Source organism: Cryptomeria japonica, chromosome 3, assembly GCF_030272615.1.
Source record: "Cryptomeria japonica chromosome 3, Sugi_1.0, whole genome shotgun sequence".
Classification (NCBI taxonomy): domain Eukaryota; kingdom Viridiplantae; phylum Streptophyta; class Pinopsida; order Cupressales; family Cupressaceae; genus Cryptomeria; species Cryptomeria japonica.
In genome coordinates, this window is record NC_081407.1 from 12,899,225 (window position 1) to 12,922,202 (window position 22,978).

General features: G+C 36.3%; 1 protein-coding gene across 1 annotated transcript in view; it reads right to left on the reverse strand.

The window, feature by feature from the left end:
- LOC131049102 (casein kinase II subunit alpha-2) overlaps nt 1-19,367 on the reverse strand; it is a 102,207-nt gene extending 82,840 nt beyond the window's left edge. The window contains exons 1-2 of the mRNA XM_057983122.2: nt 18,650-19,367; nt 5,690-5,819 (exon numbers count right to left, since the gene is read on the reverse strand). Of these exons, the coding sequence (XP_057839105.2) occupies nt 5,690-5,819; nt 18,650-19,074 (555 nt within the window). The 5' untranslated portion in view covers nt 19,075-19,367. The remainder of the gene's footprint in view (nt 1-5,689; nt 5,820-18,649) is intronic.
- Between the last annotated feature and the right edge of the window lie 3,611 nt (nt 19,368-22,978).

Below are 22,978 nucleotides of genomic sequence, written 5' to 3' on the forward strand. Positions count from 1 at the left end.
TTGGCCATACACCCTTTCACCCTTAGCACCCTTTGAAAGAGTGCAACTTTTCATTATTTCTGCCCTTTGAAAGGGACAAAACCTCTCATAATCAGATCTGCACTTATCAATTAAATCAGATCTGCACTTCTCATTTCCAAATTATTCCCCCTCTCAAATGAGGTTCTCTTCTCCCTTTTATATCTCATTGTTGAGGGAGTCACAACCTTTCCTTTCATTTCTTTTGACTTTTCATTAACTTAATTAATTTTTAATTAATCATATTTAATTATATTTAATTATTTTATTTTATATTTTAATTTACTTTTAAATATTTTAATTTTATTAGTATCATTTATTATTAAATTTTATTTCAAAGTGGGGACATTACAAGCTCGCATATTTTCTAAGCATAAGGAGGTATAAATGAATTTAATGGAAGGCTTCCATGCCTTAGTGTTGTCACACTTTGAACTTAATTGCTAAAATTTACCAAGTGTATGGATTATTTTCCTGACTCCGTGCTCTAAATTAGCTAAATCTTTGAAAAGTCAGGAATTTTATTATGAATATTTTCCTAAGTTTAACTTTGAGCTTCGTACAGGTGCGATGTCAAAGTCATGATATAAGGAAAGGAAAGAACTGTTGAAGACACTAGAGACTAGATTTTATCCAAATTTAAGATTTCATCCAGATGGAAGGAGATCGCTGATACAAGCATGCATTTCCTGGACTTCGACCAGATGCAGCATCGGATGTTCGGAGTCAGAGATCAGGTTCTAGCATTTTCCATGCCGCTGGGTTTCCACAGTCCATACAGTGCAGTGAGTTTATCCTGGAATGTGCACGATGTTACGATCCGCTCACGAGAATGATCAAGAGTCCTAAAGGCGTTGTCATCGCCTACCTTGCTGAGGATGCCATTGTTGAGGTGTTTGAAATTCCACGCGAAACAGACATGAAAGATGTGGCCAATGAGGATTATGCAGAAAGATACACGAAGAAGATGGGTGTATGCAAGAATTTAATTAACAAAGAGTGGATGATTGAGCCTAGGTCTCATCATTCCAAGGCTCCCAAGACACTTATGTACATAGATTTTAAGGAGGAATATAGTGATTTGATATTCCTACTCAACAGAGTGAGGGGGATGCCGCAGGAAGCAATATTTGATGGATGGATGTTCTACCTCATCCAGAATTTGTCTTAGAGGAACACTAGTGAATTGGTCCAAGATTATAAGTGACAATCTGGATTTTCAGCTAAGGAATGTAAAGCGGTCCAAGTCATTCGCCATGACTTCTTACCTGGTGTACCTGCTTGCACGATTTGTTTCATACAGAGGATTAATATGCAAAGGTGAAGTCGGGAATGGGCAAGGACAGTTCAAGAGTTATGAATGCTACCCCCAGCTAAGCATGCATAGAATTGAAGACTATAAGAGAGTGAATGATGCATTCACTATGTACATCACATGGATGCTGCAAGGCGGAATCCACAGAAGATTGTCCAAGGAGGCAACAAAGTTAATAGAAAAATATGGATCGTGGTATATACAGTTTCCCACTTTCACATACCTCAGGATTCATGGGTTTCAATCTGAACCCTACAGACTTCCTAGGTATCCAACCGACAGAATGATATTGTTGGAAGTGGTGAGACAGCTTCTAGAGTTCGATGTTATCCAGAGAGAGAAGCACAGGACAGGAATGACATTCCCTATTTCAGTTGGGAAGACATCAGAAGTTTGCCAATCCGCCATAGCCGCCAGCACTGCGAGTGAGGAGCTTGCATTCTATCGATTTGCTACCTATAAGAAAAGAGAAAAATTTGATCCAGACAAAAAGGTCGGAAGGATCAGAGGAGAGAAGTTCACTCATAAGATTGACATAGAAGATTATTGGGCTAACCTGATGGACGAGCAAGCAGTGAAGAGAAGAATGTGATCCAGAATGTCAGTAGATTTCATGAGGAAGTGTGGACTTTTCCTCATTCCTGATCAGGTATTAGATGATAGAGATCATACACATCCACAGTATGAGAGTGAAATGAAGAAGGCAATCCTATTGCCTAATTGGTCAGAGTCATAAGAGATTGACCTAAATATATTGATGAGAGAGGTCTTGAATTTCTCCCGCCTATGGGTGGATATACAAATGAATAAGTTAGTTGACATGGGTGTTCCCTTCACTTATGAAAAGATAAAGCCGGAAGAGTCTACTTCCGAGGATAATCAGAGGACTGTCACTGATGTCAGGATTCATGCAGACGAAGAGAGTCAAGCTCCCAAGAGAAGTCAAGGCCAGGAGAAGTCAAGGCCATAGGGAAGAAGATTAAGGATGTGAAGAAGAAACAGAAGACTATCACTCCACTCATCATTCCTTCACCCCCTCCCAATGTCTCATCAATCGAAGTGATTGAAGTAACAGAACAAAATGAGGAAACTCAGCAGTGTTCCAACATAGTGATACTACCAGAGAATATTCAGGAATTCCATGCCACAGCGACATCTGCACCTCCTGATGAGAATAATCATCAGCTGGAATCCCCTACTATCCTTTTGGAAGTTAGCTTGGGAAATGAGGTATATGATTGGACCAGGAGTAATCCTGATGATAATGATGATGTTATTTCAGCATTGAAAGGAATTGATCGAGAAGTATGTCTCGATAATGGTATGGAGATGGCCGCTATTCATGAATGGCTGAGGAGAAGTATGGAGAAAAGTAAACAAATGATAGAGATACAACCTATTGATGATATTGATGACTACCTCACTAGGAGTGCTAAGAAGAAGGAGCCCAAGAGAGCAGAGATTTTGTCGCACATAGCTAGAGATGAGACAGGAATGCGGATTGCGCAGATTGTTGTTCCTATTGCAGGCGTGACAGCGGACATCGCTACTCCTATGGATTTTCAGATCACTTCAGTTGCCCTTGGCCGTACATCCACAGAGCAGGAATTCCAGGAGATTGGTGACAACCTCCAGGCAATCAATGCAAGGTTAGACAGAGTGGTTGTGGAGAATGAAAGGTACAGAGAAGAAAATATTAGACTCAGAGAGTATATTGCAGAGACAAGGCATGGAGATCCCACCCTTATTTCCCCTATTGCAATTGACCATGGAATACATTCACACTGCGAGGTAGCGAGAGGTACACACTCGGAGGTGGAAAAGTGGATTAAAAGCACAAGAAAGCAGGCAAATGATTTCCTTACTCAATTTGTCCATGCATATGATAGGACAACAGGGCTTATATTCAAAATCCAGTATTTTGAGGGAGTTTGGGAAAAATTCTGGCCTATTCAAGACAAGACTATTCCACGCCTCCAGGCATTGAAGAAGATTCCTAGTTCCACCTTGGTCAGCAAGAACATTGTGCATAGTGGAGACAGATATGATTTCCATGGCTGGTATTGTTCACTAGCCGTGAAGAAATCAACTTATGAGAGCGCCCAATCGAGTTGTATGGAGATGGAAGGATTAATTCAAGACATTCAAATGAAGATCCTTGCCTCGATTGAGGAATTATTGGGTGTTGATGTTAGTGATGCTAGTGGTTTACACCTAGCCGAATTAAGAGACAAGATGAAATTCATGTATTTTTGCCAGTTGGACTCTTTGAAGAAGAGTCAGATAGATGACTTGGTCTCTTTGTTGATTCATGTTCATAGTTCGCAGAAGCTCATGCCAGAATGGGAGAACACTTTGAATGCTTGCTCGGATTCATTGGACGTGATTGATTTACAGTAGGATACCTTGCCTAGCATTTCCATGGAGGAGTTAGATTCAATATTGGCTAGATTCTTGGAGTATGCTAGGAGAGAGAGAGATGCAAGGAGGAATCTTCTAAAAGATTTCCTATATGATGACTAGGTATCTTTTCATTGGGCCATATGTTGGTGGCGCCATTTTTTATGTAACCCTAATTAGGGCAATTCTAGGGTTTTGTTGGCATGATCTTGGTCGTTGATCTTAGATCAATCTAGGCCATCCATTTTGTAAGAGACTCTATATATGCCTCTTTGTCTCTCATTTGTAAGAGAGAGTTTTTGTAGAATTGTTGGTATATGCTACAGCTATTTGAATCCTAATCATTGTATATGCTCTTCAAGTGTTGTATTTGCATTCATGGTTCTCAATTCCTCCAAGTTAGATTAGAATTTAAATTAGAATTTATTTTCATGTATGTTAGATTGAGTGGAAGATTTGTTGAATTTATTCGTGTGGAATCCTTAATCCATACCACTAGCCTCTTGCCGCTGGTAAGTGCACCTTGTGCGGTCAACTGGAATTTAAGTAAGCATAACTTCAACTATTACGCGTCCGTTGACAAGCATCAACTTGGATGGTGTCAACATTTGATGGTGATAGCCTGAAAATCTTTAAGTATACCTTTAGACGATTGCACTAAGCTTGTGTCAATACCTGATTGTGAGACCTTGCCTGGTTTGATTCCACTAAATCCATTCATCATTTCCTACATTCCTAGGTTTAGAATAGACTTCCTAAACCCTATTCTTTTTCCCCCTTTTTTAGTAAGAAGTAAATCCAGAGCCATATTGATAAATCTTAAGTTGTCAGCACACCTATTCTGCATCATTCATGATAATCCAAACATTTGCGTAAGCCCCCAAGTGAAACACAACAATTCACATCAACCACTGAACTTACCCACTCATCAAGACTTGACATGTAGAAACCTTGGAATCATTTTAGTTGATCTCATTCTTAGTATCTGAGGTGATTTTGTTCACAAGAGGGTAAATTATCTTGGTAATTTATTCTGTATTCTTATGTGCATAAAAACACATCAACAAGTATATAACCTATTAACTTTCAATGCTACTCTATAAAGTGACTATATGTTAAGATACAAATTTGTAAAACATCAAGAATAGGAGATATGCAGTAGCCAGTTGATGAGTCTGGATATATTTAAAACTCACGTCAAGGGTTTCCACCTGACATGGACAACAACAAATCATCAGCTGACAAAATCCATCCTGACACTCAATTAGATAGCAAAGCAGTTCAAAGATAAGGCATTGTTATGATATCCCAACCATGTGTTTCTCGTTTAAATTTTTCTCCAATCTTGCAAAATGAGAACGATATATGAGGTCACATAGCTAAACCCAATTTCACTAATATAAAAGTTTCTGACCATATGCCACTCAATTAGAAATTCCAGAATCTTGAATGGATAAAGATCTTGAAGTGCAGTAAAAACCTTCACTATCATATGATAAACAAATCTCAAGATGGAGTCCTTAAACATAAACTCCTTTTGTATGCCTGTGCATTGCATCAATGATCAAAAGACTACATAGCAGACAGTACCCAAAAGGTCCTCAAAAGTGTCCTCAAAAATACGACTCCAAAAAATTGTGTTCAGTAGAATTTCATACCAAGAGCACTCTGTCAACAAACTGGAAACTACAAGACATTCAGGAAAAAATACAAACACACAATAGAGATAGCATTATGATAATGTGGATCATTACATATATCTGGGAAAAAGTGACAACAAATATATCTAGCAAACAATCCAAATCTCATCCTAACATACAAAGACTACTCCATGTAAAAAAAGAGCAAACAAACACATTTAAAATATGGAAATATCAGTACCCATAGTTAAATATGAACTTACCTAAACAACCATTTAAGAATAATTAACAAAATAGCATAATATATAGAAATCACCTTCTTCTTCTTTACAGGCTTCAAGATCTTGATGATGCATCGTTCATTGTTAACTACATTGACCCCTTCAAAAACTTCACTATATTTACCCCTTCCTACTTTCCGGACAACCTCATAATCTTCCTGATCACTGTATAAAAAACTCACGTTAATCAAAACCCTTCACAATCTCAAAGGAAAAGACAAGACTCATAACAAGCACACACCCAGTTAATTAAACAAACTAAAAACGAAGAAGACTTGCTAGTATTACAAACACTGTAACCCCAGCTAGTTTTATGAACAAAAATATAAAAATACTTCCAAGGAATATTTTAAAACTTAATTAATAATGAATGTTATGAAGTAGAACAAACACAATTAATGCTTCAGCCATTGTATAACATTACAAGCTCAAAACCCTAAGGCATCATAAAAGGTTTTGCAAAAAGAATGAAAAAATAGATGATAGTCAGTAAGACTAAGAAAAAGACAATTGCAGAACCACAGCCTTTGCTTAATTACAAGCACTCCAATGGAAACGGAACCAAATAAACAACAACAATGATTAAAATATACAATTTCAGATGTTTCTTTTACTCTTGAAAGTTAAATCTTTTGTCTTGTGTTCTGGGTGTAGGTGGATTGGCAAGGTCAGGATTCCACCTGAGCTTGTTCATGAAGTTTGAAATTAGCATTACATAATTTGAACAAATTATTAGGAAAATGAAAAGTAATCTCCTTGAGGGCTTCCATATTGGCCAAATTGATATCCAACTTGGCATTGACTTAAACACAAACCTTTACTTTTTAGTGAAAACCCCATAATAAATATCATCCAAGAAGGTTGACACTTGACAATAACTCAAATATAGCAGGGCCTCTAAAGTTAACAACAAAATCAAGGTGAAGGAACTTACTAAGAAATGATAATGACTATATCACACTGAGTTTAGACCAGTGCAGTAGAAGTTGAAATCAACACTAAAATGAATGATCCAAAAAAAAAATGTTCAATTTCATCTCAACTCAAGGAAGGTGTAGATAAAATCATAAAAGCATTTGCAAATTATACAAACGAGGAAGATATACTCCAAATAACTTAGAAAGATTTTTTGTGTTCTATGATCAAAGTGTTTTGGGGAGTCTATGCACATTTGGCGTTCCCCAAATTTCCTTCATCTTAGAGATGTTGGAGCATATCTTGAGTGTTTGCAACACAAAGTGCAAACATCTAAGACGTCCTGGAAACATTGAACCCCAAATTAGAGGACATATTGACATTCCTAAAATGTAGTGGATGCATCTCAACTGTCCCAGGATCCTTGTAATGTCCCTTAACCTAGGCACGAGGACAATTGAGTCACCTTCTAGCATTGGGTAGAATTTTGGACTTTCTCATAATGGCATACTTCCTTTCATTCCTCGCTTCCTTATCAATATCGGATATCCCAAGACCCCAATCTCTAGACTCCCACTCCCTTGTTTGTGGTGCAATGTCCCTTCCTGGAATTACCCAAAAATAACAGTGCTAACTGAGTATAAGGAAGAGATTCATTAACATTCCCAAAATTATGTGAAGTAGTAACACTAGTTATCATTTAGAAAGTAGACTAGTATAACAGCACCTATTTATGGGAAATAATATTAGATAACAGCTTCCAAAATACCATATAAATGAATACCTGTTTTATGCCTTAGAAAGGGTGGAAAGGGTTTTAGGAATACCTGGGGATTCAGAGTGGAGACCTGCAAACAAGTTAAAAGAGATGAAATATATATATAGATATATGTATACAGTGTTGCATATAAAGTTATGACAGATTCTGACATAAGTTGGCTCTAAAGACTTAACCAAGTAATGAACATAGGATAGGGTGAGCAAGGGTGGTGCCCAAGAGACTACTCCAACTAGGCTCAAGAGCGGCTGAATCCCTCTTGACCCCACATGGCCCATGCAATCAATGGGGTGGCCTACCTAGAGGAGTGTCCTATCACCATTATCCTCCACTTGTCATCTCCTATCTTATGTTCCACTTTTGCACCTCTATTCAGTATGACAGAGGAGGGAGAGAGTTGTCACAGTAAGGTGCCCAGGAAGTCTATACTCTACAGGCCCAAGAGCAGCACCCTTGTACCCCCTTGGCCTTATGTGACCCCCGGTCTTAAACCATGAGGTTGCACGCCTGTAAGATAACCCCATCACCGTTCTCCTAACTGTAACTCCTTCCCCTTCCATTATACCAGTAGCATTCAGAATATGTAATTCAGGACCATTAGATTGATGAAGACATGATGTATTTCCAGAATACTAGTTAGTATAAATATGCAGGACGTGGATCCAAATAATCAGAGAATATGTAAAGACTGTATGCAGAACTTAATTACAAGTATTGTCACAGAGTTCTATTTACATGTACATAGAGGTGCGTACTGATTGCCCTTGTTCTCTGGATTCTGGAAGATCTTAATATCTTATCTTTTATTCTGATCTGGAGGTGTTACCTTTGCTGTAATTGCTGGGCATATAAACCTTCGATCTGATTGTTCTTCCTTAAAGCAGCGATACCCTTATTTGTAATCATTATCGGTTGCTCATAATAAAACATGAATATATTCAAAACTCCTCTAACCAGAATATGGGGGTGGGGGGGGATACGATAGTACGAACATTATAAGGTTTCCTATTAAGCATACCACCAAGAACAAAGATGTTACTGGCTGTAACTTAATAACAGTTCTGATCTGAACTGATCGATGGGGATGTTACTGGATGCTTTGATTCCTTTCCTTTGTATCTTTCAATGTGGGGGAGGAGTCACACCTCTTCATCATGTATGCCCTTTGGCACGAGACACACCCTTTCATCATCAGCACTCTTTGAAAGAGTGCAACTCTTCATTATTTCTGTCCTTTGAAAAGGACACAACCTTTCACAATCAGATCTGCACTTCTTATTTAAGTCAGTTCTGTACTTCTGATTCCCCCAAATTATCCCCTCTCAAATGAGGCTCTCTTCTCCCTTTTATATCTCATTGTTGATGGAGTCAAAACTTTTCATTTCATGCCTTTTGTCCATTCATTAATGTAATTAAATTTTTAATTATGTTTAATTATATTCTTTTATTTTTTCATTTTAATTTTATTTTTATTCTTTTAAATTTTTATTTTATTAATATTATTTACCATTAGATTCTATTTCAAAGTGGGCACCACTCCCTACAACCATTGCATCCTTCTACCAAGCTTTCCTCAAACCCTTGCTGTTTGGCATGCTCTTTCACAAAACTCCACCAATTTGATCAAAGGATTCCATCAATCATAAGGGCTGAACGCTAACACCATTAATGAGCCTAAATTTGAATGTAAAATGACGAGAAACTTTCAAACAACTCTCCACACAAGTAGGCCAATGCTAGGTTTCCAACCTCTAAACAAACCCATAACTGTAGAGTTGAGCACTTGTGTTCACCTATTGAACCTGAGGATGAAAACCATTGGGTTCTAGAAATCAGTGGATAAAACCCCATTGGTTTTCTACAGCTTGAAGGATGAAAACCCTTTGGATTCTTAAGAACATCTTCACACAAAGTTTGTGTCTACCCTTCAGGCTTAGTGGATTTCAGCATTTCAGCATTCAAAATATTTTTCGTAAATATATTTGTGATCTTTGTTACCAACAAACAATTGTAGCAGCAAATCTTATAATCATTGAATAAACTATTTGAATGAAATACTCTATTCCAACTAATTTATATGTGTAGCTCTGTTTATTTTATGTAGGCATTTCAAATCTAAGTATAGATCAATTTATATGAATATAGGTCCTACAATGGTATCAAAGCATTGGTCTTCCTAGTTTAAAGGGTAAACCAAATTGTTGATGCTTCCCAATGAAAGAAAAATAAAATATTAAAGAACAAAGAAAAAGAAGTTGCAAGCACAAGATCAAAGATAAAGAAGAAGATATGGCAAAAGGAAAAAGAAGAGACAACTCCCCCATGAGGACATGACTCATGAGTGTCAAGGTCAAGAGAAGTCGCAGATTTACTAGTGCAAGTGTTGTATGCTATAAATAACTTGGAAAACTCAAGACCTTTTAAAGCATCTCCAAGAGAAGCAAGTGCATCTACAAATGGTTGGTTGATTTTCACTGCATTATTCTAGATGTGAGCAATTTATATGAAATTGGTCTTACAATAGTATCAAAACATTGGTCTTCCTAGTCTAAAGGATAAGCCAAATTGTTGATGCTTCCCAATGAAAGAAAAATCAAATATTAAAGAACAAAGAAAAAGAAGTTGCAAGCACGAGATCAAGATAAAGAAGAAGATATGACAAAAGGGAAAAGAAGAGACAACTCCCCCATGAAAACATGACTAATGGGTGTCAAGGTCAAGAGAATTCACAGATTTACTAGTGCAAGTGTTTTATGCTATAAATGACTCTTGGAAAACTCAGGACACACTAAAGCATCCTCAAGAGAAGCAAGTGCATCTACAAATAGCAGATATGTGGCTAACTACGTACCAAATCTATCAAAACCTACATTATATTGAAAGTGACAAAAAAAACAAGTACCTAGAGACTCTTTATGTGGGGGTTTGCTAAACCTTTTGAGGAGTACCAAGGCCAATACAGAGCCTTGAAAAATCCAATATCCTTTGATAGTTGCATAGTCATCATTGTTGATATGTGGTGAATGATCATGCTGCAGGTAGTTAGTGGCTGCACGAAGTTCGCAGCTGCAGGAAGAACGTTAAAATGTTAATCACATTGCAGGAAGCACATTAATATGTTAATGACACTGTAGGAAGGACGTTAGAAATTAGTTATAATTTTATTCTTGGCTATCTTTTAAGTTATAAACAATAAAATATATGAAACTGAAGTTTTTTGGAGTGATGAAAGATTGAGGGTTTCTTGTGGCAGCAATGAGGGTTTTGATAGAAACTCATAACAGTAGATTGTGTTGGTGATTGTTTTACAATACAGCAATGGAAATTGCTGCAAATCTGTAACTCACATTGTTGTATAATAACAAAAATGGATGGCTGGACTCTCCGTGGACGTAGCCCATATTGGGTGAACCACGTAAGTTTGTGTGTTAAGTACATTCTTGATTTTATTTCTGCACTATTAAATCTACATTATAATTTTATTGTTGGTTATTTTTAAGTTATAAACAATAAAATGTATGAAACTGAAGTTTTTTGGAGTGATGAAAGATTAAGGGTTTACTGTGGCAGCAATGAGGATTTTGATAAAAACTCATAACAGCAGATTGTGTTGGTGATTGTTTTGCAACACAGCAATGGATATTGCTGCATATCTGTAACTCATGTTGTTGGAAAATAAGGAAAGTGTGTAATGTCCGCTATTGGGACTTAACTCAATTTGCCCTAAAATTCCCAGATAGGGTTTGGATTATGCTTGGGAATGTAAATTGTCAACTTAGTCTCTTGATTTAGAACCTGCAACCAGGTTAGTTATCACAAGATAAATAAACATATAGTTCAAAAATGTTAAAAATAGGATTCTAATCATCTCAATAATATTCATAATATACATACAGGATTCCCTTAAGCTTTCCCTCAATAACCTATCCACATTATGAAGCACCGAGGGAGATCCTATAAGGTGCCTCAAGGCTGTCCACCAAGCCCAAGAGCACGGAATGACACCTGGCAGCCTCCCAGCCACACCCAGGGTTACCCAACTCGAATGGACCTTTAATTAAGCCTCTTGCTCTCCTCATATACCCTACCTCCCCTCCATTATGGAATGGTAGTTTGGCTGAAGCTTAGAGGAATCTTCATCATTATATATATATATACACACACACACACACAATAACAATAATATGTTAATTACATCCATTTCTATATCGATGACAAAATAGCAAATCAGTAAGGTCATGGTCCCTGCATTATGCATCAGACCCAAACACTCACACAAATGCACAGGGACTGCATGCTGAATATTATTTATTTATTAAGATTTTTACTTGATCCTTATAAAACTTATTCCCCCTTCTTCTTAATGAATCTGCATCTGGGTCGGCTATTACTATTTATTTTATTGCCCAGTTCATAGTCTGGTCGGCTCCCATTGATGATTAATTTCCACTTTCCTTGGTCGGCCTCTCTCAAGAAAAGTTATTATAATGCCTATATTTTACTTATTAATGCTGCGATCTGTTTTTGCTGTAGATAGCTGCTAACCCTACCTTGGCAGGGGCATGACAAAGTGGATGGCTGGATTCTCCGTTGACGTAGCCCATATTGGGTGAACCATGTAAATTTTTGTGTTGTTGTTGTTGTTGTTGTGTACATTCTTCTTGTTTTTATTTCTGCACTTTTAAACCTGCATTATAATTGTTGTTTTTCAAATTCCTTCACCTACCAATTCCTAACAACCATTATGTTGTACCCAAACAAAGAATCAATTGTGATGCATGGAACTCCTTCCTCGTCAATAAATTGTCATTTGTGTGTCAAAAATGTGTCATAGTCAAAAGCCAAAATTATCAACTTCCCAAATGTTTATAGCTTGTCCATCAATTTTAAATATAACTTATTAAGTTATATTTTAATATTTTAATAATATGAAATAACTTTTAATAATATTAGTAATTAAGTCCAAGGGGTTGAGCTTAACTGGTTAAAACACTAGGTTCTCACTATGGAGACCCAAGTTCAATTCCCAATAGGGACATCTGAAGTGGAATTCTAAGCTGTGACTCTTGGCCTTCCATGGGATGGGGAAGGTCTTGGGTCAATCTAATCAAACATAATAATAATAATAATAATAATAATTCAAAGATAGTCCAAGGGGTTGAGCTTAACTAGTTAAAACATTGGGTTCTCACTATGGAGACCCAAGTTCAGTTCCCAATAGGGACTTCTGAAGTGGAATTCTGAGCTGTGACTCTTGGCTTTCCATAGGATAAGGAAGGTCTTGGGGTCAATCTAATCAAACATAATAATAATAATAATTCAAAGATATGTAATGGGGATGGGGCCCCCTACTGTGTCCCCACTAGTTCATAGCTCCAGTCAAAAGCTATTCAGGCTTCGACCAATTACCAATCAAAAAAAATAATAATAATTCAAAGATATGTAATGGGGATGGGGCCCCCTACTGTGTCCCTACTAGTTCATAGCTCCAGTCAAAAGCTATTCAGACTTTGGCCAATTACCGATCAAAAAATAATAATATTAATAATTAAATAATAATTTATTATTAATTAATGAATACCATAAAAAAAATAAAAAACAAAAATAATTCTAAAAGACAAAGAAAGACAAAAAAGTCAAAAGGCTGCAGCAAATAAAGAAAGTGCATGTTTTAATCTTTAAATAAAAAATTGTCCGTTGGTTCAGCAGTGGGTTCTACAGTTATAGAGCCTCACGGTGTGAGTAGTTAAGGTAGTGATAGTAGCAAGTCAGATATTGTCTACAGTATAAATCACTAGCTCTAGCTTTACCTTTTCCTTTGGATGGATAAGCTTCACCTGGATCTTATCTTGATTGGTAAAAGCTTCAACCTGCCTGAACTATAGCTTGTATTGGTTAGGCCTCGTCATTCAAAATCTGTTGGAGACCGAGTGGACCTCACAGCGGTTCGAGATCGATATCCAGGAGCAGTAGGAGAAGCTAGACGTTCGGTGCGGTTGGCCAAATGAGTGAGACAGAAGAGGGTCACCCTCACCTCCTAGAGGTCCTACATGCTCAAAAAGGGCCCCATGGGGAACCCTTTTAAACCGGAGAGCGATTGAACTCTCCCTGGCTTCTCCATAAACTAAAAAGTGAGCCTCATATGAAGCAAACCTTTATAGGGTGCTTGATAATTTAAATAAAGTGCAGCCAGGACAAGAAAAGAGTATAATGTCACCTCTTCAAAATTAAGCCAAGATAAAACCCAAAATGTACATTAAACTTTTGCTGTTGGCCTTGGGAATTTTGCATTAGGGAAGTGCGATTAAAATTATAACAAAGAGAGCCTCGAGTAAAGTTAATATAAAATAAGGTCTCCAATAATTTTTGTTTATCTGAATTACTTCCTCTCAAATATCAATAAAGGATCATCAAGGAAATAAAGAGAGCCATGACGTTTGGAGCTAAATTCCATTTAAGAGGGACCAAGCAAGGAGGAGGATATTGAAAAAAAATTCTATTTTTTGATTTCTACTTCTTATGGGAGCATTGAACTTCAGTTCAATTAACTTAAGGATGAAACCCTCCAGGTCTGGAGTTGGAGGATGAAAATTTCACAATTCCTTGGAGCAATTTCATACAGGAGTCACCATTGGGCTGAATCATTGAAATCTCAAAATGATATTACACAGGATTACACTTGTGTTGAAGGGGCATAATGACTGATTTAGTAATTCTAAATTCTTTTTGGGCAAATATATTTAATTTTGTGGTTGCTGTTGATACACTAATTAACTAAGTCATAGGTGCAGCACTGAAAAGGGTTTCATACAAACCAGTCACTAGATTCGAATTTACAAATCACATCATTATTTCAAGGGTAGTGCTGCAAGTTGGGGCATAACTCAGATATATGATGGATCCTTAGGGTATATGTAGCTCTTGTACTGCTGTCATAGTAGTAATCTGACAGTCTGGAATATTGTGCACAGTCCTTTAAAATACTGTCACAACCAATGCATTGATCATTATGGCAACTTCATTATTGGTCAAGGTTCAAGAATTGTAGGATCTATTATTATTGAGGTTTCAAGACTGCTGGGATGAACATAAGTCCATATTATATGCTTCATAACAGCCCTGTGTTATTGTTCATTGGATCAATTTGCTTATCAATCAAACTATTCAATTTATTGCATAAGATATCTTCATTTTCAGAATTGTGCTTCCTTTTTAGTCAAGGGTTTCAAGGGATATTTGTATTTTAAGAGCAATTTTTCATATTATCTCTAGTGCTACCAATTGTGGGAGCTATAATTCAAGTCTACAGTTTATTGTATGTTTAAGGATCTAAACTAATTAAAGGTTTCATGATGGACCTAACAATTGCCTCACAACATGATGGACCTAACAATTGCCTCACAATATTCCATAGTTTTTCAGTGACTTTGTGGCAGATTTATTTTGGAATCTAACAACTCAAAAGACATACATTCAACCCCTAAAGAACTGTATAATCAAGGACTATGTGCTGATCATTACATGTAAATCAAATAATATAAAATATTCCATTAGGGATACTATAATGGTATCAATGCTTGATTTTGCCAGCCTATGAAATTTCTTCTTATGCAGTCAAATGATGGAGTTAGCAGGTATCATCAAAGGGTATTTAGAAAAACTGAACATCAATTTCCTAAGAAAAAAGAAATAGAAACTCCTTTCGAATTTGAGATAGAAGAAGTAACTATGGAAAGAGAGAAGAAAGCTTTGAAAGATCATGTAAATAAGTTTGAAAGGAAGTTTGTCTTTATGATAGATATGATGGGACAAATGTTATATATGATGCATAAGAACCAGAAAACATAGAATAATGTAGGAAATTCCAACAATCAAAATAGTGAGGCAAGTTCTTGTGGAGCCAATAACAGTAACCACAATAAGCAGAGAAGTCACATACAAAGAACCATGGTTGGGTTTTTTGATAGACATCTTCATCCTACTAATAGGGGAAGCACAAAGTCCATTGGTATAACCCAGTTTTTGAAATGGAAGCACATACATCTCCCGGTTCAAGTTCTGCAACTTGTGATAGTATCAAAGTAGCATAATGGTAGTTGAATGGTGAAATGGTTCTTCATAAAGAACAACCCCCAAGGAAAGTTAGAAGTTGCAGAGATGGAGAAATTAGCAGAATTGGATATGACTCAGGAAGCTTTCCAGAGAAGTATGGATAGTAAAGGAAAGCTATTTGAAGACAAGAAAGACAAAGTTGTTAAGAAACAACATTAGCAAGACTTAGCAACAAATGAGCAGTTAAAAAAAGAAACTACATCACTATAGAGATTCATTGTATTTCCAAGATTGATTTAAGATCCAGATATTTTCAAAAAAAACTTAGTCAAGTGGAGAAGAATTTCTAAAGCATCCTAGTTTGTGATTGCTTGAGGACCAAAAATCTTGGGGAGGGCAAATTGTAATGTCCCTTCTTTGAAATTAAACCGAGATTAAACTCAAAACACCCATCACACATTTTCTATGGGTCGTGACAATTTTGCACTAAGAAAATGGGATTAAAATTATAATAAATAGGGCCTCAATTTTGATCGATTTTCCTTTTCACTTTCTCATTTAGGACCATTTTCATCAATCTTTCTTCCTTCTAGGATTCTAGTTTTGTGCCAATTGGTCATCCATATTTGGACAGGGTTATAAATATAGTTTATATATTTATAGATTTTTTTAAAAATATATCTACTGATATATACATATATACATACATTTATGTATGCATGTATGTATGTCTCTATATATGTACTGTTATTGTTGTTTTTAGATATGTAAATGTATATCTATACTTTTTATATCCATACTTATCGTGGCTTTTGGCCTCCTGACACGGATCAGGTCCGCACGGGTCGGGGTCCACACTGAGTTTGCCCCTAGGTCCGGCCAAGGTTCACCCCAAGGAACCCAGGGCCCCTAGGGTGAACCCTGGCCAAACCCGAGCAAACCCAAGCGCGAACCCAGGTGAACCCAGGCGACCAGCTAGGTTAAGTCACATCAAAGTGACTTTTAATATAAAAAAATAATTTGAAATTCTAAACAATCAATTGAATTGGCATTTGGCATTGACCAATGATGAAGTAGCATACTATTAAATGTATTTAGATTTGTAATATATATGTGTGTGTGTGTGTGTGTACATATATATGTATACATAAATATATAGAGAGACATATATATGTACACACACACACACACAACACATGTACGGACGAACCCAACCCACGAACCCAAAAGGCAAAAGTTTTTTGCCCGAACCCACGAACCGGGTTCGTCGAACCCGCTCCTGAACCTAAACTAGTAACTTAGATAATTATGCACACATATATAAAGACTCACACACAGGTTCACATATTCATCTACTTTTCTATTTTTAAAGTGATACTATTATTCAGATAAAATTTATATTCTTTTTCCTATTGTTAGGTTTACATTCTTATACGTGTTCCTTCATCTACCTTTCTTTCTTTGTCGTATTTTATCATTCAAATGCTGTTTAAATTTTCTACATGACTATTCATTAACTGCCTAGCTCCATAAATATAGGTATTCTAATCCTTATCTCCATCCTTTGCTTCAATGTTGCATTTCATGATGATCCCTCACTCTCATGCTCTCTTTTTTGGTTGTCTTAATTTCTCAGGATGCTTTGGGAATTCTGCTCTATTATTATTATTGTTCCTCTCCTTTATCTATTTCTTTTTTGTCGTTTTTGAAGTCATTATTGGTTGACCTTTCTTTTTCCTTTCACTTCTAGCTTTCTTGATTCCCGTGTCACCTCACTCCCTTCATTTATTTAGCTAATTGGTGTTTTTTAAAACCATCATCACTATATCAGTTGATAAATATTTATAAATATAATAATAAGTATAAATAAAGTATTTGTATTTGATCATAAGTGTGCATAGGCAGAATTTCATAGGACTGTTGGTGAGTATCATTTAGAAACCAGGTGATTGCAGCAGGCATCGAAGGGTATATTCATCCACAAACCTGGCCAGAGGATCACTACAAAAACCAGAGTCAGGAAGGCCGTGGCTACACCCAGAACTGAGGACCTGCAGTGAACAGCATAGTGGAAGCTTTGACATATATTTACTTGTGAATACCTACTGCAACGGTTAGGGGTGTGTTTCAGACCCAATCATATAGAAGTGCCCAGACATAGGTGCCTTTCTCTTGAGACGGATTCCAGCACAAAAGATTCTAGAAATAAGGCATTGAATGTGCTAATAACAGGGGGGTTCATGCCTCAGGTCACTGGGCACGTTTGAAAGGAAGGCATCCAGCCATTGAAGACAGAACTCTATCATTTCATCAATAAACTTCAGATCCTACAAGGGTTCCTCCTTAAGGAGGCTAGATATTGAGAAGGCTAAAGGTCAGTCACACTCAGTCACATGTAACCTCCCTACAACAGTAATTTTTGTAAGCCATGTACCATATTCAGGTCTTATCAACAGGTCTCTGAATTTGATAACTTGCTGTGCGACAATTTTGTAATTGAAATTATTGTTTGGGAGTAAATTCTTTTCGATTTCTGACCAAACTAAGTGTTACTGTTGTTGAGTTAATGTTGTTGATCTGAAAATTTAACTTGAAATTGAAGCTCTGAAACTGGTTAGACAGATTGAGAAACCCTAGGGATCTTACAAAAGCTTACATAATCAAATCCAGAAATATTCAGTAACATTTTTTTAATTACAACCATGCTTGTGATTTTTCAGTTTTTTATTGTACTGGGCTTTTTTTATGTTGCATGCTTTGGGGTTTTCAAAATGTTGTGAGTCCCTTTGCACGGCAATATACTAATGCAAACCCAGCAGAATTTAAGAAATCCTTTCTATGCCAATATACTGGTGCTGTGTACCAAGTGAATTTAACAGAAAACTCATTTAAGCAGACATAAACTAGTTTAAGTACCAAGTGAATTTAACAAAAACTCCTCTGAGCAGACGTAAACTGATCTAAGTAACAAGTGAAATTTACAAAAGACATACACTTCGGGCAGTCATGCCCAAATAAAGTTTAATTTGATAAAAGAGATACCTTCGGGCATGGCAACTTTACCAAAAATTCTTAAAATAAGTAAGAGAAAGAGAGCCTCTTTACTGTAAAAATATCCTGGTGTAGACTCCAAATAAATTTGATGGAAGACATACTGTTCAGTCATAGAAATAACAGCACAATTTATAGGCAAAAATAGAGCAAGCTTTCCAGGTTTAAGAAAGGAGAAGGAAATAAAACTGCTGCTTACCCCCATTGTACAGCAATAGATTCGTAGTCCCAATAATCCTTAGGGCGGACCACATTAACATCGGCGTAAACCCGCGCCTTGGACATCGCACCAGGCCGCCGGATCGACTTGCCGATTTTCTGCGCCAGATTTGCCGCTGCTGCTGCTGCTTTAGAAGACTTCGAAGGCACAGTAGTGGCGGTGTTGTTGCCTGTGGCTGTAATGGGTTTGTAAAAGACTTTTGAGGATTTGCGTTTTCCTGGGCGGTGCGATGAGGCCGTGCGGATCCGAACCCCCGACCAGAGGGCTGTGACGAAGCCTAAATGGCAGTTTGGAATGGTGGTTGTGGATGGTGAAATATCCAAAAGTGTGTTAGGAAAAGTGGGTTTGTGAAGGAATGAAGAGCGGAGGATGTGGAAGTAGGAGTGCAGAGGCCTTGCGGCCATGAAAGAGGGAAGATGAACGAGTGCTCTCTGAATTCATCAAACGGAAAAAAGGACAAGGAAAATTTGGGTTTGCTTTAATTGATGGCTTTAGGTTGTGAAGGTTTTTTTATTGTCTGTTTTCCTGAATACTTATTTCGTCTCTCGCAGAAAAATTTACTCCCATAAATTTTTAAGTTAACGGCGGACAATTTTTCAGTTTGGGACAAATACTTTGAATGACAATGGCTGTTTTTTGTATTCAATATCATTTTATGCAATTTTCCCCGAAATTCTGACTTTAACGAGAAGTGAACATGACTGTAGCGGCTAATACCTATGCTATATTTTTCAATTCGATAAAAGCTGTGTAGCAGTTACCAGAGTTTTCAGCCAATTCAACATATTTTTCTTGAGAGCATTAATTTGACCATATTGGCTGATTTTTAGTGTATAAATGAATAAAAGATTTTTAGTAATCTTCACAAGCTTAAATAGTTTATATAGTTTATGAATGAATGAATGAGTTTTAATGACGTTCACAGACCTAACGGTCTATGAGATCAAGAACCTAATATTGAAATACAAGAGCTTGGAATTCTAATTTTGTAAGTTTTTTCATTTCCAAATATTTTTAAGGCGAGTTTTGATTTAAAAATTAATATTTTTTTATTAGTCTTTTTTAAATAAGATGTTTGGACTGTTTGTTTTGTGTTTGTTGGAAATCTTGTTGTCATTGATATTAAAGGTGAGAAGTGCAACTTCGTTGCTATCATATTGTTGTTGTCAAAAAAAGGAAATCATATGCCTTAATATGTAACGATATGATTTAAATGTTTGAAAGCTAAAGAACACTATTCACATCATTTCAACGAGATCATTAATGCTCTTAAAAGGAAGGCTATATCTTAAGTAAGGCTATCTTGGTGTTAGTAAAAAAGATGGTTGACCCTCATGGAAAGTACTAAGAATCAATTTAAAATAAAAGAATAGATGACTTGCTTTTGGAAAAATTAATCTAATGTTAATTGAACCCTTTTAAAACAGGGTGACCCTCTTGATATTGTTGAGTCTCTTGAGAATTAAAATAATTTTATTATTCTCAAATATGGTTGACCCTTTTTGAAGGATCACTCCTCTTCATGAAGAGGCATAAGAGAGGTATAAAAAGAAGTTGAGTGTGAGAAAAGAAAAGTAAACAATAAATGTAATATCATTCTTATTCAAGCAAATTGTTGAAGAAGAAAATATATGTGAAGAAGTTGCAAGAAGGATATTATGAAGGAGACTTGAATGATCATCACCCATTGAAAAAAGTAATTTTCAAGAAGGTGAAATTGTGTCCATTTGGAGGTTGGTGCCTCTCAATATAAGAGATTGTTGTCTCTTCCTAAGTTGGTGCTTAGTAGTGAGGATTGGTGTCTCTAGTGTACTTGTGCCTACAAAGATTTGTAAGAGAATTTTATTTTTATGGCTAAAGTTCGACAATGGATCTAAGCAATCTTTCTTTGTGGTTTTTACTCAAAAAGATTTCCACATAAATCTTGCGTTTCCTAGTTGTTAGATCTTATGTGATTGTTTCGTTATAGTTGTTGAATTTTAATAATTAGAATGAAAGAAGTGCTTGGTTTGTGTATTACTCCTCAAGTTGTTTTTTTTCCATTAGATGATTGAGTAAAATCGATCTTGATTCCTAAAGTTGTGGTGATACCAAGATTAATAATTTAAGAAACATAAGCATAACTGAATATATCATTAGATGGAACAATCTGCCAATAGAAGATACTACTTGGAAGGGACCTGACATTTTGGACTATCCAAACTTACATTTGCTTGGGGATAATAAATTTTGAAGAGGAAGGACTTGTAATGTCCCAAACTAAATGAAATTGCAATTTTTTTTATTTTTTTAAAGGCAAATTGCTACCTAAGGGGGTAGCTCCTCGTATTAAGATAGATAAAACTAAGAGATTACATATGGCATCTATAGCTGGTGAAAGAGAAAAAAGTCCTTCACTCAGCACAAAGATCCTTTCCAGTTGCTAAGTATTAAACAAAGTATTTTTCTAAGCCAGGAAGATATTGAAACCTTCCATGTCTGGTTTTGCAATCCCTTTCTTAGAAAGGGTCCACACTTTACCAATTTGACTTCTTTCCTTCCGCATCAAGATTGAAAAAGGCAACTAATTCCCATAACAGGGCTTGATTTGCACCTTCACTACTTTGGTCATCATCATCACATGATGTTATTTAGCTATTGTCATTTGTGCTACTCCATGCCATTTAATGTAAGTTCATGTGATCTAAACAAAAGGAGAATATAGTTTTGAATATATTTCTCCAACATGGACATTCCCTTCTTCGTCTGCTCACACTTTGCTACCGAAGACTTTGATTATGTCTTCCTTTGCTTGCTAGTCATATGCACGGGAGAACGGAGCCTTTGAATCAGTTGTCCTTCTCCTCTTGTGTGCCCCTGCATTGAACCCCAAAGAAACTTGACATTCTAATCTTTATTATTATTATCACTAAAAATTCAAAGATGGATAAGCCTTTTTCGATAGGATTTGTTTTGATAGCAGTTTGAGTGGTGCCTACATTTTGGGATTTGGTTGATGCAAGGTTGATTGTGTAGATTTCAAAAAAAAATGTTTTAAGAGATTTTGTCAAATTTTGTCATTCCTACAACCTTTGAAAACAACTATGTGGTTGAACCATGCTTGTGGCATGCCTGAGATGTTCAGATGCTCAAGGTTTCACAGAATGGCATCCTATCCTCGAAACAATTTGGATTCGATTTGTGACAAATTTGGTATTTGAAATCGTGGAGTCATTTCTTATCGTTGACTTCCATAGAGTGTTGTTTTCTAGTGTCCTAATTCACATATGCTTAATGATGGTTTCCTTTAGGATCAAATGTTCCAAACCTATCCAATCTTTTGCATTGCTTGAAATGATTGACTTTTGGCTTTGATCAATCGCTCGATTAGTTGGTAGGTCAGCCACTGAATTAGCTTTGCGATATACACAAGCTAGGGTGTAATTGGGGATCCATTTTAGAAACTAAGTAATTATTTATATCCAATGTGTGGCTTTTTAGATTAGCAGTTGTTGCTTAGATAGTGCACTGATAACTATTTGAGAATAACCTTCCATGTTGAGGTTTGTTAAGGATTTTTCTAAACATGCTTGTAAGCCAATTTGCATTGCTGCATATTTTGCTTCATTGTTTATTCCGTAAGGAAGTTAATTGATCCTGTCTATTTTAAATTTCATCTTTGATTGCGAAACCTACTCCCGATTGCCCAAGATTTTGCTTTGTTTCTTTTGTCTTTGGTCTTTAAGATATTTCCTTTAGGTGATATAAGATGTGGCTAGTTCCTAGTGATGTGCTCATCCCATTGTGCAAATTGTTTGAATTGTTTGTTTATGATTTTGGAAATGATTTACTCACATATGCTCGTTTCCATTTTATGTATGAGTTTATCCATTGTTATTTCTTTTTGCTTAAAAATTCTATTGTTTCGCTCTTTCCATAAGTTCCATATTATTTGTGTTGGGACTTCTTGTCATAGTCCTTTCCACATATCTCCTTTATGGATTGTAGACCATTCTTGGAAGATTTCCATTGAGTTATTTTGTAATGGTCCATATTTGTTTAACTTGTTGCAAAAGTACATCCAATATTGTTATGCTAGTTTGAAATTTACTTGTAGATGGTCTATTATTTCTATTGCTTCTACACACATCAGACATCTGTGAGGTCCCATAGTTCCAATGTTTTGAAGTATTTCTCCTGTTAGTATCTTATTATGTAACATTGTCCAAGCGAATGCCCTCGCTTTTGGCAAAATATTTGTGCCCCAACAAAGTTTGGTTGGTTAGCCTTTGTGTTGTGGTGTCATGTGTTGCTACCGCATATCCTAAT